Source organism: Aristolochia californica, unplaced genomic scaffold (assembly GCF_029961685.1).
Source record: "Aristolochia californica isolate CCGP_79_NKW_82.1479 unplaced genomic scaffold, dmAriCali1.0.hap1 SCAF_9, whole genome shotgun sequence".
NCBI classification, from domain to species: Eukaryota; Viridiplantae; Streptophyta; class Magnoliopsida; order Piperales; family Aristolochiaceae; genus Aristolochia; species Aristolochia californica.
In genome coordinates, this window is record NW_027182290.1 from 805,777 (window position 1) to 830,972 (window position 25,196).

The 25,196-nt window shown below is 43.0% G+C and overlaps 2 protein-coding genes across 4 annotated transcripts in view; one reads left to right on the forward strand and one right to left on the reverse strand.

The window, feature by feature from the left end:
- The window catches only part of LOC137941108 (uncharacterized), a 45,098-nt gene extending 28,274 nt beyond the window's left edge, over positions 1-16,824 (forward strand). For all 3 annotated transcript variants that reach the window (XM_068786370.1, XM_068786371.1, XM_068786372.1), the window contains 5 exons: positions 1,093-1,164; positions 1,244-1,345; positions 1,440-1,486; positions 1,602-1,629; positions 16,430-16,824. In XM_068786370.1, the coding sequence (XP_068642471.1) occupies positions 1,093-1,164; positions 1,244-1,345; positions 1,440-1,486; positions 1,602-1,629; positions 16,430-16,504 (324 nt within the window). In that variant the 3' untranslated portion in view covers positions 16,505-16,824. The remainder of the gene's footprint in view (positions 1-1,092; positions 1,165-1,243; positions 1,346-1,439; positions 1,487-1,601; positions 1,630-16,429) is intronic.
- A 278-nt stretch (positions 16,825-17,102) lies between these two features.
- On the reverse strand, positions 17,103-23,615 carry LOC137940513 (bifunctional riboflavin biosynthesis protein RIBA 1, chloroplastic-like). Its single transcript, XM_068785618.1, has 7 exons — positions 23,510-23,615; positions 21,372-21,708; positions 20,593-20,808; positions 19,067-19,389; positions 18,588-18,717; positions 17,877-18,173; positions 17,103-17,777 (listed from the first exon to the last, which is right to left on the reverse strand). The coding sequence occupies exons 1-7, from the start codon at positions 23,557-23,559 to the stop codon at positions 17,508-17,510; spliced, it is 1,623 nt and encodes a 540-aa protein (XP_068641719.1). The 5' UTR covers positions 23,560-23,615; the 3' UTR covers positions 17,103-17,507.
- Between the last annotated feature and the right edge of the window lie 1,581 nt (positions 23,616-25,196).

Below are 25,196 nucleotides of genomic sequence, written 5' to 3' on the forward strand. Positions count from 1 at the left end.
TGAACTTTCTCTTGGCTTTCGAATACATACGGACAGACTTGGCCCAACTAAGATAATTCTTGTCCATTCAATTTTTTTAAAATGATAGCAAAAGTATCTTTTCCATAAGAACTACCAACTTCCTTTGACGGAGTATAAACTTCGCCAGAATCAGCCATCAGAATAGGATAATATTCAATTCAACCCTAACTTCACACAATTAACTGTGTGAGTACCAAGTATGTGGGCTCCACATCATGAAATTAGGGTTAGAGAGGCAATTTGATGTGCGCAAACCAATCAAGGCCAAACAACAGCTAAGGATGCAATTAAAGAAATACTCGTTCCAAATTCAACCCAATTAGGGCGGATGTCAGCCTATTGTAGGATGACGTAGGCATGAGAACACCAGTAAGACTGCAGACAACTTAGGGAAGAGGCAATTCCAACCTAGTAAACCCTCATGAGGCAATAATTAGACTCAGAACTGCTCACTAGGCAGTAGGAATCATCAACCATATCGTAGAAGAACAGAAAAAAATCAAATTTTTACCAACCAGTCAGGCACGAATCTCGAAGAATCCCCTTTCTAGGAAGTCATACCCTTCAATGGAGAAACCTGATGGAAAATAAGGACTTCCAACCAAGATCTATGGCTCTGATACCATGGAAAATGGTAAGATTGAGGAGAGGAAGAGAGGAATGGAGAGAGAAAAGGAGATAGAAAAAACTGACCTCAAATCTGAGTCTCGTTGCTCTTCTATTTATTATGTGAGGTTTAGCAAAGTACAAAAATACCCTTACATAAAATCAATTAAACCATTATATCTCCCAATTTACATAACCAAATTACATGAAATTAAGCCTAGTGACATAATCAAACCTGTTGTATAAGATAATGTAGATTTCAGAAACATCTATTGATGTAAAAAGACTAAAATTCCCCTTAGTAATTTTTCTAATAGGTAATTTATACTCGATTTGTTATAGAAGTTGTGAAGATGCTGATATGCGCTAGTTTATTCTTACATGGATTAATCACAAGTCTTTGAGTAACTTTAAATTAGCACATATTCAGAGTGACCTTCATTTTTTGTCTTCAATTGCATGCAGGGAGTATTGAAATTGAAACACAACAGTATGGCTCATGACACTCGTCCAATTGACCCTACTTGCGTGTGTATGGTATGTTGCGATTGATGATTTGCTTGTGTGATGTCATTGCATTGCTTTTTTTTTAATCACTTCATTTTATCTTAATTAGGTGTGCAAAAATTACACCAGAGCTTACATCCACAGCCTTGTTACAAAAGAAGCAACAGGCTCACAGCTTCTGTCATATCACAATTTGGCATATATGATGCAGGTGCATTTATTGTTGCTTAGTTTTAAAATGTGTTGGGTTTCACATTTCCTTTTTATCCACAAACTGAAACTTTCATCTTTTTTGCGGTTTACAGCTTAGTAAGGACCTTCACACGTCAATAGTTGAGGGCCGGTTCCCAGAGTACGTGTTTTTAGCTTCTCATTTTAGTCTTTTCTGTAACGAGAGTAAGATGAACAATGGTGATCAGCTGATTTTTTTTTTTCTTCTTTCGATCTTGAATAATTTCCTTCTGCAGGTTTGTGCAAGGATTCTTGCGAAAACAGGTTCCAAGCTTTCCATCTCCCTCTTCTTGATCTTAAATTCTTTTCAGCTCAAACATCATTTTATGCTTCCATAAACGTTACAATCTAAAGAAAAGTTGTTCTATGGTTCCCTGCATTCTTGTGCTAATTTATTTTCTTCATCCAAAATGTTAATCATCAAGATCCATTAGTTATCAAATGCTGCATCCTGAAATTTCCAAAGAAAAGAAAATGATACTGCCTAAAGACATACTTGGTTTTGTTTGAACATTTTTGTATGATACTCTTGTTCAAGCAAAACCTTGCCCTCTTGGACGTAATATTTTTTGTACTAACTTTCCATTAAATGTACTTTCCTCTGCTAATCTCAGCCGGAGAATATGAAATCTTACACATTTACATGACCAGTAGCCATAGCAATTTTTGATTTAATCTCAACCTATACACTGAAGTTGAATCTTTTCCGATGGTTTCTGGTGAAATTTGATGTTTGACACTGGTATAACCAACTTAGTGAGGATAAAAGCATAAAATTGTGCAAACTTGATATGATAATTAGCCTAGAAGTGGGCTGTTAAATACCTCATATTGTTCCAGAACAAAATTGCAGTTATTCTGCTCTGCTGAAGTGTGACAGTCATCTTCCTTTGAAATGTTGAATTTATATTTTTTGAGAAATGAGATGTATTAAAAGGGCCAAAAGCTGAGAAAATTACAAAGCCTGAGAAGGGGAGTCTCGCACAATGAGAGATTGGTGAGACACTCCTCTGGCAAGGGAGTCAGCTGGAGAGTTGGCTGATCTTAATATATTATTCCAAGAATTACATTGGATACAAGTTCCATAAACCAGCACAATGAGCTTGGCAGTGATTTCATCGGCAAATGACAGCAAGCCTGCACCAGAGTTTGAGCAGAAAATTCTTCCAATTCCAGCTGGACCCGGGTTCCCCATAGAGCTTCCATCAAATTTGAGTTTAATGCAACCAGCAGCCGGGAAATTGGAGGTAATGTTGTTCAGAGCTTTGAGAGAAACCGCTCCTGAAGTGCTTCCTTTGCCATGAAACTGTCTCTGATTTTTCTCAAGCCATATAGACCCAGGGAATGAAAGCAAAGCAAGTTTTCATCTTCACTTTGCCTTTCTTGGTCATAGGAACAACCAGGAGTTGAGAGTGGACTGGTCTAGAAGTCCTCAGTGCAAAATTGCAGGCCAAAACAATTGTTTTAGTCCAAACTCTCAAAAGTGAAGGGGTAGTGAACCAGGATGTGGCTGACAGATTCCTCCACACGGGAGCACAGCCGACAAAGGGTGTTCTGAATTGTAGTGCTTCGTTTGTGCTGGTTGTCCTGCGTAAAAATGTTTCCATGTAGGGAATTCCAAACAAAGAACTTAATCTTATGCGGGGCGGGCAAGGACCAGGCCATTGAAGTGCTGCTGGTGAGAGGTGACACCCTTCCATTGAGGAAATTGAAACAACTAGCAAAGTGAATTCCCTGTTTGATTGATGGGCGCAGCTAGGCAAGTTATTCAGATGTCTTGGGAGAAAAGTACTACTAAGGGCTTGCAAGAGGTGGAGGATTTCGTCAGCTTTAGAGTCGCTAATGTCCCTCCTTAGGTGAAGGTTCCAATCTGGTCTAGAAGTATTGGTATATGAGTACATCAGCCATGGTCTGGTCAGGTTGCTGACCGAGTCAATAAGCATTAGGAAACTGGTCCTTCAGATGTTGATGGCCAACCCTGTTGTCATGCTAAAATCAAACTTTGTCTCCCCTACCCACTTGGCAATGCCAGACATCACGAATTAGCAGGAAGAGTCTAGCAATCTCGCCAAATGGGGAGAGAGCCTGGATTGATTGCCTTCACCAAACCATCAGGCATGCTGATTAATTCTGATTGTCTCACAGAATGGAGGCCCGCATAGAGTTGCTGTCATAGTTGATCTTCCAGCATTACGTTAGCATTATAGCTTGGTTCACGGTTTTGATAGATCTGAGCTCGAGACCACCCTGCTTCTTGGATTTAAGAATGTTGTCCCATTTGACGAGGTGATGCATAAAGCATGCTTTAACACTTCTCTAAAGGAAGTGTCTCATCATCTTCTCAATTTTTTGTGCAACGCTAGCTGGGCAGTGTAGTATAAGGGATTCCATTGAGGAAGGACTTGATCAATGTTAGCCTGCCAACCTTGGAGGGCAAACGTCTCTTCCATGTTGACAGATGCTTCTCCGTTTGCTCAATAACCGGGCTCTACAACATCTCGTCCGGTCTCAAAGAGAATAAAGGAAGACCCAAGTAGACCGTAGGGAAGGGTTTAGCTCAACAACAAAGAGGAGAGGCCATTTTTTCAATGGTTGCTTGGTCAAGGTTGAAACCCAAGATGCTTGATTTTTTCCATTTACCTTTTGCCCACAAACGAGTTCAAAGCTGGCAAGGATGGCCTTGAGGTTGAGGACTTGGTCATCCAAACCATTAATGAATAAATTTGCCATCAACGAACTGTATGATAGGGATATCCAAAGGAGAGAAGCTAGAGACACTCTGAAGCCAACCAATTTCCTTGGCTCTAAGGAGTAAAGATTTTCTTCCACCGAGTTGAATAAAAGGGGGGAAATTGTATGATGGGGATATCCAAAGCAGAGAAGTTGGAGACACTCTGAAGCCAACCAATTTCCTAGACTCTAAGGAGTGAACCCACAAGACTTTCTCCTACCAAGTTGAATAAAAAGGGGGAGATAGGATCTCCCTACCTAATCCCTCTCGAACCCTTGAAGCAGCCACGTGCGCTCTCATTAATGAGGTCAAATAGGTGTTTAAAGTAAGACAACTCTGAAGCCAACCAAATTTCCTAGGCTCTAAGGAGTAAACCCACAAGACTTTCTCCCACCAAGTTGAATAAAAGGGGGGAGATAGGATCTCCCTACCTAATCCCTCTTGAACCAGCCATGTGCGCTCTCATTAATGAGGATGAAATAGGTGTCTGAAGTAAGGTAACTGTGAATCCAACTTTGTCACTTAGCTCTAAATTCTATGACGAGCATCACATCATCTTATTATTGCCAATTCACCATCTCAAAAGCCTTTTCAAAGTCAATTTTGATGATCAGCTTCGGCTCGGCATTCCTTCGAAAGTAATCTGTAACTTCATGCACAACCATTGTCGAATCAAGAATACTTCGACCTTAATGAAAGCTGTTTAAGAGGAGCTAATGAGGTTTTGTAGAACTCCATTTAGTCTTGTGGCTAGAAATTTGGAGATTATCTGGTATGGCTCAATATTGAGACTGATTGCCCGAAAGTCCTGCGGTGTCTCAACATTTGCTGATTTGGGGACCAGCAACAGTCCTAGTGATCTGTATGACATGTCATTTGCATGGAAATTCTTCATCATTTTAGCAATGTCAGAATTGAGGAAATCTCTCCCCATACAGAACAGTTCCACATTATAACCATCAAGTCCGGGGCCTTGTCCAATGGCAAGGAGGTGATAGCAGCTCCAATTTCTTCTTCAGAAAAAGTAGTCTCTAAGGAAGCCGAGAGGTTGGCAGAGAGTTCTTAGAGGTTGCAATAAAGTTGGGGCCAGTTAGGCATTGCCTCTTTGTGAAGAGCTGAAAAGTACCTCAAGATATTGTTAGTAATCTCCGATCTATCGGAGATCAGTTCCCCATTAATTGAGAGGGAATTGATCTGATTAGATCGTTGACAAGCTAAGGCGATAACATGGAAAAAATGGACATTGTCTTCCCCCTTTGTAAGCCATCTATATCTGGCTCTTTGTTTCTAGTAGATGTGATCATGATGGATGTTATCTTGAATTTTATTGACAAAATTAATGCAGAGGGAGAATTCATAACGGTCAAGGTCGACCTTCCTCGATGATGTCCAGGTCTTTGAGCTCGTAGAGATTCCTTTTTGGCATGTGCAGACGGACTTTGTCTCTTTTGACAAGGATTTCAGCTTAATTTTCAGCTGCTTAAGTTTGACAAAGAGAGCACCTGTAGCAGGGTATTGGAAATCCATCTCCTTCCACCAAGCCTCCACCATGCTCTTAAAATTCTTGGCCCTTGACCAAATGTTTTCAATACGAAATGGTCTGACCCTAGTTATTGGAATAAGTGTCAAGCAACATGGCCCCGTATCCAAGATTAAACGATGAAGAGTTTTCCAGCGACAAGAGGGAATAGTTGGTGTGATGTTTTGTTGGTGAGAAAACAATCCAAGCCGGATAGGATTGGGGAGCTCTGTGCATTAGTATAGGTAATTTTCTTTCCTGGAGTGGGAACATCTTCCAATTCACAAGCTCCTATGAATTCACAAAAAAAGAACGCATGGACGAAGAAATCCAGCTTGCCAGAGAACTTTTCTCATTGCAATATCTAATTGATTGAAGTCTCCTATAATAGCCAAAGGGAGAGACCAAAGTTGAAGGAGATAAGAGAGTTCTTCCCAAAAGTCATTTTGCTCTCTATTCAAGAATCTTAATCCAATTGGAAAGCCCCTATGCAGTCTTCCAGGAGGTCAAGTGTGCGCCGAGAGAAGCGATGTGCAACTCAGCCATTCGGGGGGTCGCAACCCCCTCCCATGGTGGTAGAAGACGGTTTACGAGCTCCAGCAACCTCGCTAGACCTTCAGAAACTCTTTCGATGAGAGAGTACCACGGAAAAAAGGCTATCAGAAAGGAAGATTCCGCGTCTCCCTCCCCCCTCCCTTTCTCTCTTCTCGTAAACTTGCGAGCGATCGTCGCTTTGAGAAGGGGGAAACCAGTGCTCAAATCTTTGACCCCTACGCTTCAGGCCGTGAGCCTCCGACGGGAAGATGTCTCTCGTTTGAGACGACGATGGCTGAAGAAACTTCTAGAGATAGACATCGAGAAGATTCGGGATGGGAGAAAGTTCTATCGAAGAAAAACAGGAAGGAAAGAAGCTCTGGTTCTACGGAAACCTTCTTCAACTTCGGAAAATCTTCTCTAGCGATTGGGCGAAAGAGAGACAGATCGGGAATATCGATCCGGATCACGGTTCGAAACGAAGGAAGAAGGGCCTTCATCTCCTTTTCGACGACGAACTGTAATGTCATCCTCAGTCAGTTCGATTCTGTTTCAGCCACTGACAGTCGTCGAACCAGATCTCCTTTCGCTTCTCTATTTTCACTCACCAAGATCAATGGGAAAGTAAAGTCGTCCAGAACAACGGGGAGAAAATCATGGGATACATTTACATTAAGGAATCGAAAGATTTCTTTGGCTGGTAGCGATCAAGGAGTACGCTCCTGCAGCGTCAAGCTCTTGGGTCGGGAAAGGCATCATCTCCTGAACCCGACCTACCTCTAGCAAGATTCCCCCCCTGGCCTTGGCCAACACAGTGCTCTCAGGCCAAATTCTGTCAAAAACTACAAATGCTGCCTCGGCTGTCTTGCTCGAGCCAGGTAACTCTGCTGAGTTGCCACGGGAGATGGAAATCTCCTTCCCCCCTGACGCATTGGTGCATGGAAGGTTGCTGCATGCAAATGATGCAACGGTTATAATGGTCGACCTATATTGGAATTTTGTTGGACTTGCGAGTTGGTTCCAACCTCGACTTAGACTGGATTATCTACCAAGAGCTTCTTATCTGGGACCGCTGGCATGGCTGATCTCCTTCGCCTCCATTGATGATGATAAGGCCAATGCCTTATCATGCTGCCAAACGCCACATGCAAGCTGTACTGATTGGGATCCGTCGACTCCCTTCAACCAGTTTGGGCAGTGGATATCGATCTGGGGCATCCCAATTGAGCTATGGTCGGAGGAAAAATTGCAGATGATTGCGACTCACTTTGGTCGAAGGAGAATTTACAGATGATTACTGATTGCCAAACTATTTATTATCCTTCATGCACTGTCTGACCTCTGTTTGCTATAGGATTGACGCCATCTGTTGGCGTTTTCTCTGGAGAGGATTAGAGGACACCTTCAGATATCATTTGGTGAGTTGGAAGGATATTTGCATGCTCCGCAATCGGGGTGGCTTAGGCATTAGGCCTACGAAGGAGATGAACAATGCCCTTATGCTCAAATGGATTTGGAACTTCAACATCAAGCACAACAACCTATGGGGAGATATGGTCATGTTCTATCTTCAACCTTTGGATGCCTGGTGGAGGGAGGATGGTGCTACTCGCTTACTATCCTTGATATGGAAATCAATTCAAAAGCTCCTCCCAATTTTCTGAGATGTAACTTCCTTTCACACAGGCAATGGAAGGGCCGTCCTCTTTTGGTCGCATGAATGGTGTGGCCCCCGCCCCCCTCTCCGAGGATTTCCCGGGGGCTCTAGGGTGGCGAGGAACCTCTCTTGCTCAGTGGCCGATTCTTAGAGAGATTGCTCATGGAGTCTCACGTTTTGCCGGGGATTAAATGATGAGGAAACTTCGGCTTTTTACTCTCTCCTCTCCAGACTCAGCAACATTACTATTCGTGAGCATGCAGTTGATAAATTGACATGGTTGTCCAGCATTAATGGCCGATTCACAGTTGCATCCGCCTACTCTCATATTAGAAAGGAAGATTACAACATGCATGAACACAAGGCAAACCTGCCATGGAAGCTCTCAGCGCCTAGTAAAATCAAATTCTTCGTGTGGACGGCCATCAGGGAACAAATCCTTACCTCTGACAACCTCTATAAAAGCGGCTACACAACCCCCGATCGTACTTGTTCCCTTTGTGGTGTGTGCGACGAGACAGTCCAGCATGTTCTCTTACATTGTGATTTTTCTTGGCAAGTCTGGATGAAAATATTTCAGAAGATTGGATTCCCAATGGGTCTTCATCAGGACCTTTTTGGCACCTATGAGATGGTTATGGGGATCTGCCTTCCTAGGTTGGGCAAGATAATTCTCTTGGCATGCTTTGCGCATGTCCCATGGTGCCTATGACTCGAGCAAAATAACCGGAGATTCAACTCCAAGGCTAGCACCACGGATAATACAACTTCTCAGGCAGTGGGCCTTATCTCGAGTTGGTTACATACTAGGAAGGAATTTACCTCTCTATCGGGTGTTTCCCTTCGGGAAAATTGGGGTTTGATCGCGCGTATGGTGGGCCCTTGCAGGAATCCGGTTATGGCCACTTGGCATCCTCCCCCTTGCGACTGTATCAAACTCAATTTTGATGGCAATGCTTTACGCTGTCTTGGGCCAGTTGGAGCTGGTGGTGTTTTAAGAGAGCAGTGGAGGCCCTATCCTATCCTATGTTGGCCCGGTGGGTATTACTGACTCAAATAATGCTGAAGTGAGTACTCTTCTATTCGGCCTCCAAATCTTCAAAGAGCGTCTCCATGGCAAGCTGCTTATCGAAGGAGACTCAAAGACTATCATCAACTGGTGTTCGAAAGATAACTCCCCCCCTTGGCACCACTGGTTAACCACTGATTGTATTGCTGGCATTGTGTCATCCATTCATTGTAATTGGAACCCTGTTCCTAAATCAGCCAATTCTTTGGTTGATAAATTGGCAAAATTCGGAACCTCCTAGTAATCTCTCATTGTTTGGGAAGGCTTCCCCCCTTGCAATCTGCTCGTTTGAGCTCTTTCTTAATAAAATTCAGCATTATTTAAAAAAAAAAAAATCTTTGCCAAGCTCCGGAGTCGGCCTCGATGTCTCGTATGGATATGGCTAGAATGTTCATCATCCCACAACAACATTGGTAGGGATCTCATTATCTTAAGCTTTCGGTTGGAGATGAATGTTATTGGGCAAAGGTGGTTTTTTGATGATTTGTCTGCTTATGATGATGCTAGAGGCTTGATTGGGGACCAAAATCTTTTCCCACCACCACCAGCTCCACTGAATCCGGCTGAGCGGACCATTGCCAGACCAGGTCACTCATCCCTGGATGCTTGGACTCCTAGCTATCGCCCCTTGGTCAACCCCGTTGTGACCCCTCACTTACAACCAGTCTTTTCAGCACCAAACCCTCAACCCCACTCCTCCACTACTGTTTTTACCACACCGGCTCCACTGCCTCCATCAAACCCCACCCTTCTAGCCCACCATCTTTCTCCTTTCTTTTGAACCCTACCCAACCACCACCACCATTAACAATCCCCAAAGAAACCCCCCTTTTTGATAAGTGGTTCCCACTACACCCTCCAGAAAATGACCACTTGGACCCTTCCTGCAGGCCTATAAACCCTTTCCCAAGCACACCCCATTCCCACGGAGGACAACTCAAAGTAAATTGCAGCCACTCTCCAGTCGGAGCGGCACTGATATGATGATGATACCTGGCTGCAGATTATGAACCTTGCTAGACTCATGGGAGTAGTCTGCAAAGGTTATTTGCCCGGTGATGGTGACCTAGGAGTCCACAAACGAGCCCAGAAATGATTGTTCTATCCTGGGATGTTCGAGGAGTTGGCTCGCCTAGAAAGCGTGTCGTTATTAGCAGAGTGCTCGAATCCTGCAAGGCCTCGATTGTGATCCTTCAAGAGACGACGTGTCAATGCACGATTATCTCCATTGTGCAGGAATTGTGGTCCTGCCCTACCTTGGAGTGGCGTACTATTGATGCGGTGGGTTATTCCAGTGGTCTTATGGTTCTCTGGAATTCTTGCCTGGTCGATCTCACGGATCTTTGCCTTGGTCAATTTTCGATTGGTTTGAAATTCCGTGACTGCTGCCTTGGTTGCACTTGGGGGCTTGTTGGGGTATATGGACTCACTAGATACCGACAACGTAAATCTTTTTGGGAGGTGCTTCACAATCGTCTTCAACTATGGTTGCTGTCTTGGCTCATTGAGGGTGATTTCAATGCGATCAGATTTTGCAATGATAAATCCCCTCCTGCCACTTCTATTTCCGCTTTCACGAGAAGTTTTGCGGACTTTATAGGGGGTGCAAAGCTGGTTGAGATTCCTCTATCTGGAATGACATTTACTTGGTCGAATGGGTAGAAACAAGCTATTCTCTCCAAGTTGGACAAATTTCTAGTGAGAAGCGATTGGCTCCAGATCTATGAAGATGCTTCGAGCAGGGTTCTCCACCGGGTGGGATCTTATCACCGACCGATTCTCCTTTCTACATCTTTTGGTTGATGGGGTCCTGCCCCCTTCTGCTTTGAAAACTCTTGGTTACTTGAGGCGGATTTTGACCACCGCCTTGCTGATTGGTTGTCCGAGTTTACCGACGGTCATCGTGCGGAATGGGACCTCCCTCAGAAACTTAAGCTTCTCAAAGGTAAGTTGAAGTCCTAGGCCTCCAACCTGAAGTCCTCCCTTGGTGCCGAGAAAATCTCTCTCACTTACCAGATTGATATCCTTGACCAAGCTAAAGAACAAAGGTACCTATCCAACTCTGAATTCTTTTCTCGCGTTGCTCTTTAGGCTCGTCTTTTGACTCTTCTCCACTCGGAGAAAGTGAGATGGAAGCAATGCGCCCGCTTTAGATGGCTGAAAGAGGGAGATGCCAATACTAAGTTTTTTCATGTCGTCGCCTCGGTGATGAGGACTAACCGAATTACCTCATTGTGTGTGGACAATGGGGTAATTTCGGACAGATCCTTCATTATTGATTCTCTGATCAAGTTTTATGCAAATCTTTATTCAGAGGAGTGCCCTCATCGTCCTAGGCTCCAACACCTCAACTTTACCAAAATCTCCAATGCTGCCGCTTCCCTGATTGAGCTCCCTTTCTTTGGTGGAAATCGAGAATGCTGTTCTTGGTATGACCTGTGACCGTGCGCCTGGTCCGGATGGGTTTTATGGACATTTCTATCATAGAGCTTGGCCTTGTATTAAATAGGACGTACACAACATGGTTCGAGGTTTTCATAAGAATGGCATCACCTTCAGAAGTATGAGGGCTTCTTTTATTGCCTTAGTTTCGAAGAAAGACAATGTGGAGCAGCCAGGTGATTTTCGGCCCATAAGCCTCATCTCCAGCTCTTACAAAATTATTGCTCGGCTCCTCGCTCGGTGATTGAAGTCCCTCCTTCCCTTGGTCATCCACAATGGTCAAGGTGCTTTCCTATGGGGGAGGAACATCCTTGACTCTTCCATGGTGGCTCACAAGCTCCTCAACCATTTCTCACGCTCTCGTAGCCCTCGGTTTGCCTTGATGCTTGATTTTGAGAAGGCATTCGATAGGGTTAACTGGGATCTCTTAGATGACCTGCTAGGTCAAATGGGCTTCGGTGACCGTTGGAGTGGTTGGATTAGATCATTTGTTTCTTCGGCCTCTTTCTCCCTCCTTCTCAATGGGATTGCTTGTGGCTTTTTTAAAGGCTCCAGGAGTATTTGGCAAGGGGATCCGGTTTCCCCTCTCCCATTCAATATTGTGGCTGAGCTTCTATCGACCATGACTTATCAGGCTAGAGAGGTTGGTTGGCTTGGGCCGATTAGCAGTTGTGAGTCTTTTGACGTTCCCCTTCTCCAATTTGCGGATAATACCTTATTGTTTTGGGTCAGATCCTTGGACTATATTGTGAAGATCAAGGCTTTGTTGGGGCTTTTTGAGATTGTATCGGGGCAGAAAGTCTATTGGCAGAAAACATCTCTGGTGGGGTTTAATATCAACACAGACGAACTCTGATCCATGGCGGATTTCTTGGGCTGTTCTATATCTACCCTCCCCACCACATACTTCAGTCTTCCTCTCTTTACATTCTGCATCGACAAGGACTTATGGAGCCCGATTATTGAGAGATTGGATCGTCGGTTCGCTACCTGGAGGGGTCGTTTTCTATCCAAAGCTAGGAGGCTTACTATACTCAAATCTTGTTTGGCTGGGATCTCAAACTATTTCCTCTCATTCATGCATTGCCTAGCCACGATTTGTTATCAGATTGATGGCATGATGAGAAGATTCCTTTGGCGAGGCACCTCTTCTAAGTTTAAGTACCATCTAGTGAAATGGTCAAATGTATGCACTCCCAAATCTAGGGGATGTCTAGGTATTAGGCTCTCCAAGGACATGAACATGGCCCTCCTCCTTATGTGGATTTGGAAATTCAACATTGCTGGCAATAATCTATGGAGACCTATGGTGGCATCCAAGCTTAATCGGCATGAGATCTGGTGGACCTCGAGAGGGAGGAGAGCTTCTCTATCTCCTATTTGGAGAGCTATCTTTCCACTCCTTCCGTTGTTTCACTTGGGCATCCATTTTCTCGTTGGAAATGGTCGCTCGTTCCACTTCTGGTCTCTGGGCATCTAAAGGGCTCATTTGGCAGTATCGGGCGGGCCTCCACACAGTGCGATATGTCGATAGCGGATGCCTGGAGACTGGATAATTGGGATCTCCAATTACGTAGAGGATTGGGTGACGTGGATGCCCTGCTTGCTTCTCGACTCCTTGAGGTGTTCTCTGACTTTAGGCCCCGTGACTCGTTGGAAGATTCAATGATTTGGTAGCCGGAGGCGAGTGGTACTTTTTTCGTCTCTTCCGCCTACACCCTCATCAAGGGTTGGACTTCAGTTACCCCTAAGCACGAGGTTGAATTTATTTGGCATCTCTCCGCTCCCCCGAAAATCAAACTCTTCCTTTGGAGTGTCGGGCTCAACATAATTCTCACTGCTGTCAACCTTCATCGCCGTGGCAATCTCACTATTTGCACCTCTTGTCCCTTTTGTGGCTTGGAGGAGGAGACCTCTCGGCACCTGTTTGCTACCTGTCTGTATTCTTGGTCTATTTGGATGAGCATCCTCAACCGGTTCGGTGTCCAGATTTGCCTGCCAGAGGACATTCTTGCAATTGGGCAGCTGCTCCTTGGGAGCCCCCTCCCTAAATTGGGGAAATTGATCATCTTTGCATGTGTTGCTTTCATCTAGATTTAGCACAAGAACAAGTGTTTAAGCTTCAAACATCTACCTCGTGGCCAGGTTATCTCCTCGATTACTGGCCACATCTCTGCTTGGCTCCACTCTAGGAAGGAGTTCTTGGCTCTCTCTGGGCTTTTGCTCAGGGAAAATTGGAGCTCCCTTGCCCAGTTAGGAGTTTCGTCGAAGCCTCCAAAGTTGCAAGATTGGCGTCCCCCTGATTCGGGGTACATCAAGATGAATTTTGATGGCAGCTCCCTTGGCAACCTTGGTTTGGCTGGCTATGGTGGGGCCTTCCATGACTCGTCCAACTCCCCGCTTTTGTCCTATTCCGATCCTATGGGCATAGCAGACTCCACTGTTGTTGAGCTTCTGGCCCTCCTCAGAGGCCTCTTCATCTTTTGTGAGCATTTATCCGGGCCGCTTCACATTGAGGGAGACTCCGCGATGACCATCGGATGGTTCTCCTCTCCCTCTCTCCCGCCATGGCGTCACTGGGATGTCTATCATTCTATTTTGGACATTTTCCCCTTTATTACCTGTATTTGGTCCCATGTTCCCTGTTTTGTAAATTCTGTTGCAGACGGTTTTGCTAAGCAGGGGGCCTCCCTCCATGCTCCTCTTGTAAGGAGGCATGCCTAATCTTGTTCTGTTTTGCTTTAACGAAATCATCACTTTCTCAAAAAAAAAGTGTGGCTTCATCCCAAACAAGAAGGATGCCACCAGCAGTGCCAATAGCAGCAAGAGATTTCCATTGAGGATTTTTTAATGGCCAGCCGTCTCTGATCATAGAAATATGACTTGACACTTAATTTCCCGAAAGATGGCAAGGGAGATCTTGCAAGCTCATAATTTCCGAAATGGTGGCCCTCTTTCGTTCTCCTCCTATTCTACGGATGTTCCATGTGATGATCATTTGGTCGCTTTTCCTTTTATTACTCCCTTTGTCGTCGTCTTGGTGGTGGCCTCTTTTTCCATTTTTTGATCATTCATTCGATCAGCTAACTCCAACATTTTGTTCCAGGTGTCAGCATCATATTCGTCTTTGTGATCTTGGATAGCTTCCTTGAGGGGGATCTTCTTTGAATTGCTTGGACTAGCTTGAGTAGATTTACCTATCTGCTGCTTCTTCAGCCTGCCCCATGGCCTCTTCGGGGTTTCAGCAGTTTCTTCTGCTAAATCAGTTTGATTGTGCTCCTTATCAATGACAAACAAACTCTGATAGCAACAATCTTGGAGTTGAAGAGAGTAGGCTGCCCGATCTGAGGAAGAGCTGCAGCTCGTGTGGTTGTTAGGGTTCATGGTCGCTAGTTGAGGGTAGAGGGAATGATAATGAGGAGGTTGTGCTTCTAGTGGGTTGATGAGCTGGTGTGAGGAATTGGGGGGGTGTAATGAAAGCTACGTGTGATTTGGTTTCTGGGAGCGGGATTTGTCGGTTTGTGCATCGGCCAAATGAGAGGCTTGAAAGTCAGGTTGACAGCGGGTTTCGACAGGGTTTGTTGGTTTCGAGTAGGGGTAGACAGCAACGACAAAAAAATCAGCTGTGGCTGAGGGGTCAGGGGCCTGTCTGGGCATGCAGGTAGGTTGGTCCATTGCAGGGGTGTTGGTAGGGGGGTAGAGAGGCAACGGTTGACTCAGCCCTTGTTGAGATCTGCTTCCTTGCTTGTTTTCTCCTGCTACTGAGGCTTTTTTCCTTTTTTCAACTGATACTTTGATAGGGAAAATGCCCTTGTTGACTGCTGAGTTGAGCTGGAATTCATTCTGATGCATGGTGGATGGAGCGATTTGGAGCCTGGCATATCCAGCCTTTGCCACTGCACGGTTTCTTGGTTTATCAGAGTCAGTGTGAAAAAGAACGTTAGCTATGGCCTGAATGGTTTCTTCTTTCTAGAGGTCGGTTTGGATACTATGAACCAAATACCATTTGGTGTGGAGGCCTTTGAGGTGGTGAGCCAATCTCCTTGACTGTGGTAAGCAGAGTAGTGTGGGGGGTTCGAAGTGCCTGATGGAAGAGAGGATCCTCTCGAAATCAGATTGCCTCAGAGTGTGGACAAGCCAGTTGTTGCTAGAGAGGGGTATAGTTAAGTTCCCGAAAGTTCAGTCAGTTTTTGAGCTATTCTGTCTGGGTTCCTGTGTGCGGTGTGAAGGATACAGGATTGGAGTTATTGTCTACCATCCAGGAGGGTTTTCTTGGGGATGCAGATGGTAGGAATAGGTTTTGTTGTAGATTGGTTTATGGGAGTGTGATCTGGGCTGGGGGTGAATGGGGTTTTAGATGGCAAAGGAGGGTAGTTACGATGAGCTGAAGCTCAGTGTGTTAAAGGCAGAGCCTGAGGTGAACTGTTTGGAGGCAAAAAATGTTGACTGATAGAAGAGGTTCCAGTTGAAATCGGATCCATAAGAGGCAGGGATGTATATGCGGACCATGACCAGGTCTTCCTGCTTCTAGAGAAAACCGTGATGCAAATCTGGGTATCTTTGGTCCAGAGCTCATGATTGGTGTGGATGCTGTTTTCTGAGTCAGTTGTTTCTGTCCACTGCGTGAGAAAATCCGCTAGTGCCTCTATCGGAATTCATATAAAAGAGGCTTTTTTTCCTATTCTGCTAGTTATTTTGAGCGTGCTGGTGTCTCTGAGAAAGCATCGTTCCATTGTGATAATGGTTCAATCATACTGCCTAGTTCGTAAGTGGGTGGCCTGTTGTTGTCACTGCTAGTAACCATTTTGCCCTTCTGCTTGTTACCAGGTTCGATCCATCTTCTCTGTTGTCTTCTGGTGAGTTAGGTCCATCTGCTTCCACTCAGTTTCTGTTTCAGTCACTTCGCAGGAGCTGTATCTTCCTACATTCTCGCTCCTTCGATCGTTGCTTCTAGCACTGTCCTGATCTCTTTTGCATTCTCAATCACCGTCCTGCACGTCTTCTCTACTTCGTCACCCATGCATTCTCTCCGGTGTGCGATTTATGCCAGTTAAAAGTTGAATTTATATGCTATACATGTTTTGTATTGATAATGGTTATATTATTTTGCAGTTTCCCGATGGTGATGTTCCGGAGTGGGTTTGCAATGCGATGGAAGTCGCTGGGATTGATATCTCTTCCTGCTGAAGCCCCTTTTCATCAGCCAAGGATTAACCCACTAGCGAATACTCGAGTCATCACTTCTCCATGGTCAGAACTGGCGGTGGTGATCAATTTTGCAAGACATGTAGAAACATAGTTTTTTTTAGTTCATATGCTACTATTAAAAGGCGGCCAGTCAAAAGAATTTTTTTTGCAAGTTCTGAGATTGTCTTCGAAAAAAAATAATGTTTTGAGAATTTATCTATTGCTTCAAGCAGCTGAAGCTCCTGTGCTTGTTTACCCAGGTAATGAACCTCTCTCTCTCTGAGCTTTTCCAGTATAAAGAATTATTTTTATTTCATGCACATTTGATTCACTCTTTGACAAACTTGTGAGCCCTTTGGCTGTCTCAGTGAGATATATGGAGTAGACTTTTATTTATAAGAGAGGAAATTCTAATACCGTACCGGTACAAATTCCAGGCAAGGTTAGTTTTGGAAGTTCAACTATATTCAGACCTGCGGAGGACCTCTGCTCTCTGAAATCCATTACTCTTGGATTGGCGATATATAAAAAAGAACAACACAAATGGGGAGAAGAATTTCTTCAATCCCAAAGAAACTACCTCTTCAGCTAATTTATGAGAAATACAATTGGACTCCCCTTTGGATTGAAGTTGCACAGAGATAAAAGAAGGGAGACTGGGGAAAACATCTATTGAAGAGTAAAAGGATTTATTTACTCAAAGAATCACAGGGTTAAAAATACGACTAATGATATATGTGTCTCTTACATTTAATTAGTATCTAGAATTCTTCCTTTTCAACATTGACTGGAGACTGAGTTCAATCAGAAATATCAGCCTAAAGAATATTATCTAATTCACTTTTGCCTGAAATCCAGAATGTATTGTTTAATAGGATACTGTCACAATTGCATACCTGATTTCTGAGCCATCTTATATCAACTGTCTTCGTCATGCTCGGGCCTCAACCTTTAAGCAAAGCTCTCACTCACTTTTTGAGCAGACATGAACATGCCTGGCAGGCTATTGTCTGGCAACACCATTTTCGTTTTCCTTTTCATTTACACCGTTGGCTCCAAGGGTGCTTTCGCTTAAGAGACCATTGAAATCAGAACCATAGACATGGCCCATCTTTGCACGCTTTGTCTCCAAATATCTTCTATTCTCCTTTGTTATGGGAGTTAATAGCGGGACACGACCTGCCACTGACAAACCGTAACCTTTAAGCCCTGTGTACTTAGAAGGATTATTTGTCATCAGCTTCATTGTATGAACACCGAGATCTCGTACTATCTGCAAAAGCAGTAAATTTAACAGTGAAAACTAAGCAACTGAAGGTTCAATTTAATACATCTGAGGGTAAGAAGTGAAAGGTGGTTGCCTCTGATTTACCTGAGCACCAATACCATACTCGCGCGAATCAACAGGCAATCCTAGTTCCTCATTTGCTTCCACAGTGTCTCTTCCGGCATCTTGTAATTTGTATGCGCGGAGCTTGTGCCCAAGACCAATACCTCTTCCTTCATGTCCACGTAGGTATACCAGTACACCTCTTCCAGCAGCCTCAATCCGCTTCATAGCGAGTGCTAATTGGTTTCCACAGTCACATCTTCCAGAACCAAAAATGTCACCAGTGAGGCACTCCGAGTGAACTCTCACAAGAACATCTTTTCCATCACCAATATCACCCTGTTTCCATCAGAAAAAGAATGGTGGGAATCACATTGCAGACACTAATAATGACATTGAACCTTTTGGTTTTAATTTTTTCTACATAATATTTTAAAATGTAAATGAATACTGACAGTATTAGATGAGCCATTAGATAATAACACGGCCATGTGGATCTGCAAGGATCCATTGATGGGTCATCTAAAAAGCGCATCAAAATAAGTTTCAGGTTTTCAGATCAAAATTAACTGCTGCTGCTTTGGGGCTTAGAAAACTTTGAGAACTGTTTTGCTGTCAAACCCAAGACTCCAAAATATCCAGGTATGGCATACTTGGACTGTATAAGATTTCCATAAATAGGTGAAATATATAAACACAATAATTTTTAAAAATAGAGAGAATATATGATTTTGAGTCCTAGAAAAAACTTACCTTAACCATGGCAATATGTTCAATCCCATCAAGTTGTGATATGTAGCAGTAAGCCTGGAACTCACCCCACATTGTGGGAATCCGTGCAGTAGCTGACAGTTCCACTAACTTATCTCTCTTCCTCCTATACCTGTAATAAAAACTCCATTTCAGTCTTTAATGTACAGAAATTTCTTGTCTAAATAAGCAAAAATTTCTGTTTTCCCATCCTTCAAGATTTTTCGTTTTCAATCATTCTTTGCTCTTTCCAGTAGAAGAAGAAGAAGAAGAAGAAGCAGCTCTTTTCACTAGAAGAAGAAAATGAAGCATCTCTTTCCAGTAGAAGAAGAAAAAGAAGAAGCAGACACCTGATTAAGTGTAGAGAGAGAGAGAGAGAGAGAGTGTTCAGTTTCTGAGTACACATGGTTGTGATAACCAGGCTCTGCCTATGCAAATAACATGTGTCATATGATATACTTCATAAAGTGACGTGAAGATACCTGATTAAGTCAGCGATTGATATAATTTTCAAATTTTCTTTCTTTGCAAATTCACGGAGCTTTGGCAATCGAGCCATGGACCCGTCATCATCCACGATCTCACACAGCACTGCAACAGGATCCAGTCCAGCTAGCACTGAAAGATCAACTGAAGCTTCTGTATGACCAGCACGTTTTAGGACACCACCATCTCTATACATCAGTGGAAAGATATGACCTGGTCGGTTAAAATCCTCAGACTTTGAATCAGGGGATGCAAGAGCCAAGATTGTGTTGCATCTGTCTTTCGCAGATACACCAGTGGTGGTACCAGCTTTTGCATCCTACCAAAAAACAAATTTTAAAGTTCAGAAACAAACAGAGAATTTGCAGAGAATGTGCTTAACTAAGAAAAGACTCAGTAGATAGGCAATTGATATGCAATTCTCAAGTTCATGAAATATTTTAAATAGAAACATGTTTCTACAATTATACTCTCGTAACTCTAGCATGATTAATGCTTCTTGTTTTCTTTTCCTTTTGTATGCAACAAGCTATAAAATGAAGGAGAAAACATGGAGATTTGAGTGTTCAACAATGGCCACGTTGGGCTATTTCTGAGGTATCGGGTTCGAGCCCCAAAGATGGCTTGGTTATCTTGGCTGGTGTGCATGTGCATCATACCATACCCAGAAAAAAGGTAAAGAAGATAATATGTCAAGTGAGAAGCAGAGAAAACGGCAGTAATCACCATTATGAAGCCAGACAAATGTTATTCTTGCTACATGTTACTGAAATGAATACTGTTACCAGATGAAAGTAGTTAAAAAGCATGAGACTTTTAAGGCCCAAAACACAACATGCTTAACAAGAGACAGATAGTCATTGATCTCATAAGAGAGAAAAAAGAAATGGTAAACAGAAGGGGTGATTACCAGAGGTAGAATATGCTTTTGTAAAAAATACGAGAGAAAGAGAGAGTTGGGGGGGGGGGGGGGGGGGGGGGGGGGGGGGGGGTTTGCTCTGCCTTTATGTGAGTTTGCAGAAAACTTTCTTCCAAAATGAAATCCAAGAAAAAAGTAACTAATCATCAGAATTCAGGTGAAAAAGAACAGATAACAAAAACAAGCTAATTAAAGCACATCAGTTTTCTTAAACCATGGTAATGCTTTTCAGACTACGATCATATAAAAAGTAAATATAATGTAATTAATAAAATAAGGCACAATTGCATCACAAGAGTGAAGAAATGTCATGCCCTTTAGACAAAACACACCCAGAGAATTTTTGTAAGTACTTCAACACCTCGAATTTCATGAGTTCTTCACAAGGAATGCATCAAGTACATCAACTTGTAAACAATAGTTAATTGTTGGCAATTATACAGCAGAATTTAGTCCAAACCATTTCCAAAATTGCACAAAATTAGTCCAGTTCCTGATAACAATAGCCATTTGCTTAGATATAGAGAGTATTAACTGATGCTAGTTTCGGAATTATACAAAAGCAAAACTTCATACTATTTTATCTGTCCAACAGATACTTACCACAGTCACTGTGAATGCTGTACGTTGTTTATCCTTATTTTGGGTTACCATAAGAGGGAGTTGTAGCCTCTCTAGGTCTTTCTCAGTCATGCTCACACACACAATTCCAGTCCCATGCTTCACAATAAATGCCATAGCTTCTGGTGTCACCAAGGATGCTGCCATTATAAGATCTCCCTCGTTTTCTCTATCTTCATCATCCACAACAATCACAAACTGCAAGTAGTTCACCCAAGACATGTCAATGATAGTAGAACTTGGATAAGATGACTGAGTCCCATAATAGTCGAAATATGGTTTCTCAAAGCCGGGTTAAAGCTGGTTTTGGAAGACCAAGAAAGACTATAACACTTCCCGAAACAGATAGTTTTTACACCAATAATCAAAACCAATTTACTTTTTGGGGAAATTGTGCTGGAGACAAATGCCTTTCTACTTTCTCTGAACTGGACTAACAAGTCTAAAGAAAGTTGGATTAGATCAACAGAAATACTGGGCCAACCAATGATTCACCTGTTAGACTTTTGGTCAGTAAGCCAAGAGCTAGCCTTTTCTCTAACATGGGTATAGCTGTGAGCATGTAATCTAGATGCATCACCATGTATGCAGCAAATATTAAAACCAAAAAAAATAAAAAAATCCCATCAAGGTGAAAGAATAAAAACAAAACTATCCCTTCCCAAACAACATGAAGCCAATATAGGTAAAGATAGCTAGGTCAAGGGCCGACATAGTTCACACATGACGTGCATCACAATCTATGAACATAGACTACCAACCTTTCCTTGGCGAATATCTTCAATGGCCTCAGGGATAGAGGAAAACCCTTCGGTTGGAGTGTCCAAATCGAACTCATCTCTATTAATGTAAAAATCATCATTAGCAGGGGTAATATCAACTGCAACTGTTTGAATCTCTGTGCTAGTAAACAAGTCCCTAGGCCGAACAACTAAATCCCCTTCTCCAGATATTGGTGCAGTTCTTTTTCCACCATCAGCCCTAAGAGTAAGAGATGGCATTCTTAAATTGAGTGGCAACAGAAAATGAGGAATCCTATTGACAGCAACTGGATTTGTCATCCGCAACCCCCTGAACTCTTTGAAAATTTTGTTTGATCTGGTGAAATGCAAAGAAAAAAAAAATCTCTTAGATAAAAAGCAAAGAAATGCAGAATTCGTTAAGATTGATAGCTGGAGTCAGCATCTTGTCCAAATACAAGTCTCACAAATTAAATATTTCCAAAATTTCGAATGTGTTTCTTTGATCTTAAAATAATATGGGCCTTAACTATTAAGCTTTGATACATCTGAAATAATCTCCCATAGTTGTAATACACACAGAGGTTTACAGCTATTATTTGTCCGTATATCGGAGAAGAAAAGGGTTTGATCAAGAGAGCCAAATAGCAGAGGGTACAATAAAAACTGCACAAGAAAAAGCCAACAATGTAATGCAGATGTGACTAAGAAATTTCCTTGTCAGCTAACACATTTTGAAACTCAATTAGCTTGAGTAGAGGTTGCATTGAATGCTGTAATAAATATCTATACGGAAAAGTCAAGTTTTACACTAATGGGTCTAATGTATCTTTACATCACCTTGGGATTTAATAGATTATCCATTGCCAAATTTAGAATACAGACAGTAGAGTCTTTTGACGACATAATTCTAGTTGATGAGGAGGCAATTTTGATACCTTCATGATCTGCAAACATGTTACCAAGTCCTGGCAATTCCATTATTACCAAGAAGTTTCTGTTGACATTGACAACAGAATACACATTTAGGAAGAGAACATCAAGATCTCAGGCCCAGCACAGGTCACATCTATCCATTCCTTATACCATTGAGAAATGAGATACCTTCTATTTGTTTATAACTTTAACTAGGAGCATCAGGAAGAATTTTTGTTTTTCTTTCAACACAGTTTAATGGTTTTCTTGGTTCCTATTATTATGATAAAATTTGTCAATTTGTAAGCTAAAGTTGGAGGGCAAAGAGAACCTGAGGTAAGATGGTAATGGAAAATTCCTGACGAACTTAACAAAACCCTGGACAGGACCACGTAGAACCTTGCATGACGCCTTTTCCCAGTGGTCCTTATTCTTCACAAATCCACCAAGGATGTCGCTTACAGTTAGAATAAATCTTTCCATTACATTTACCGTTTCAAAGTATTATAAGTTAAGCTCAAGCGTTTGAGGTGCAGTAGAATTTCTAGTTAAAATGCACGACAAAATAAAGGGGACAGTATAGCAACTATGTATGACATGATCTACTGTGTAGCCAGAAAAAAAGACAGGCAAAACCATATTTGGACCACGAATACTGGTAAGAGCTATATTTTATCGTTCATAAAACATTCTCGAAAAGAAAAGAATAAGCTTTGATAAACGGAACCGAATCACTTTGTACAATGACAATTGAAATGACAACAAATATATTAATAATGATGACGTCATCAGGACAAAACAGAGAAAAGAAACAAGAAAATTTGGGAATCCAGTAGCAAAATAAACAATCAAGTGCTGTTTGGAGATCAGAACAAATTACATAAGCAGAATGGTTATAGAGAGCGCATTAAGCAGGTTCTGCCTTGATTCTTTCGTAATTTACGTCAGCTCAGATAAACCGCCCAAAGTTCAACGACATAATTCCGCTAAACCGGTACCTCAAAATTCTCATCGTCAAAAAAGAAAAATGAAGAGATGTAAGCCTGCAGAACCCAACACCACGACAACTAGTAGTAAAACAAGGAACAATCTAACAAAACTTCCCGAATAACCCAGAAGAGTTACACGAAAAAAACCCTCCGAATTTGACACATCAAACGTTAAAACCAAAGACGCCACTAACCAAAACGCTCACTCAACTACTAAGATCATGAAACCAAGACAAAAACAAAAATTCAACTTACTGCAAACGCGCGAGATCCGTCGAAGCGCAAGACAGACTGAGCGAGGCCATTGCTCCTTCCCTTCAACGAACCGAAATCCGAACGAAGGTGACGCTTCTCAATGACCGCGCCCTGCAACTCAGGTCTGCATTTTGCAAACAGACCTTAAATTTATAAACGTATCAGAGGGATAATAAAAAAAAAAGGTGATCGTCATGGGCTGCTGAACCGGTCGCCGCCAACCAAGCTGTTCACAAGATTAACGGTTGAGATTCCGTGTTTATCCAATGGGGAAGATGCGAATCGACCGTCAGATTTTAAATCCTGTCGTGAAATATGATTGGCCTTTCGATGCTCTTCCCTTACGCGCGTGACGACTGACGACTGTGTCTCTCTGTCTCTCTATGTTACTTGCCGTTATCGACTTGATGCATTTGAATCTTCTTTGGAAGTTTAAAAGTTGTAATTTTCCTTTTCGAAGGTTTTTAAATTTTATACATATTAACCTAGGTCGAACTGAGCTCAAATAAAAACCGAACTTAACCAAGTTTTTTTCGAACTATTTGTGAGCCGGTTTATTAGTGTCACCCCTACATACATAGACATATATTAGAGGAGAAGCTCTCTCTCCCCTTTTTTTTTTCCACCCTAATTACTTTCCCCACCAGGAGTAGGGGGGAGTAGACTCAACTAATTGGCCCAAATAATTGAACCAGTGAACTCCATAGGGTCAATTGGGTTTTAATCTCCATAAAATAATAGTTTAGATACGGGATTAGAAATCCCAATCCTTATATATCCTTCCACTATAGAAACCCACGACAAGCATGCTGGGTGGGACTCCTCATAACTGAGCCATACCTGAATTAGGTAACTGACATGGGACCCATTTCTTCAATCACGTTTCTCCACGTAAGCTTCTGCTTTAATCTATATAGATTGGAGACCATGAGATTGTAAGATTGGTGGGCCACATGAAGTTTCTAGAAGAATGATTTCTTGTGTCTGTAAGCCTAGGTGGGTGCTACGTAATTCGCAGGATACGGACGTAGGCGACCATGTCATTCGGTACTCCGATAGTGATTCTGTTTCTCTCACGCTTACCGAGTCCCGCGTCGATTCCTCCCTGCCCAAGGAAGCTAAACAGTTACACTGTTTGGTCCCTCCGATGCTCCCCCCAGTCATCGAACGACCAAGAGGGGAAGCAGGAGATGCCCGTGGTAGCGTTTCGGGTCACCGTCTTTCCCGGCTCCGGCTTTGCTATTGGAATCATCGTCAAAGTCGTTACAGACAGGAGCAAACTCCACCCAATTCATCAAGTCCTGGGCGTCCATTTGTAAGGCTGGCTGCGATGTTTCCGTCGTAAAATAAACCCCATCTACGACCGGACCCTCGTCAGAGATCTCGGACAGTTCAAGCGGATCTACGTGGAGGACATGAAGAAAGTCGGACTCGAACTATCACAGAGCTTGAGCGAGTTGGCCACTAAGACAACCGAGTCATCCGATCCACCTTCGTGCTGACCCAGAGGGACCAACGTGCAGAAGCTCCGAGAGAGGATCTCTTCGAGCTGTCAGAACGTGGGCCCTAGATTATCCACGTCACTGTCACGTGCGCCTACAAATGCTCGGTTCACTTCGCTGCATGGCGGAATGCAGGCTCGGATAAGTCCGCCCATTCCCGCCACGTATTTGGGGAAGTGCATCAG

What these genes read in the sequence shown, in the direction of transcription:
- LOC137940513 (XM_068785618.1), bottom strand. Translation starts at nt 23,559, where the DNA reads ATGGCCTCGCTCAGTCTGTCTTGCGCTTCGACGGATCTCGCGCGTTTG. An exon ending in AAGATATTCGCCAAGGAAAG is followed by an intron (nt 20,809 to 21,371) that starts GTTGGTAGTCTA and finishes AACTACTTGCAG; the next exon opens with TTTGTGATTGTTGTGGATGA. An exon ending in TCAATCGCTGACTTAATCAG is followed by an intron (nt 18,718 to 19,066) that starts GTATCTTCACGT and finishes TTTTTATTACAG; the next exon opens with GTATAGGAGGAAGAGAGATA.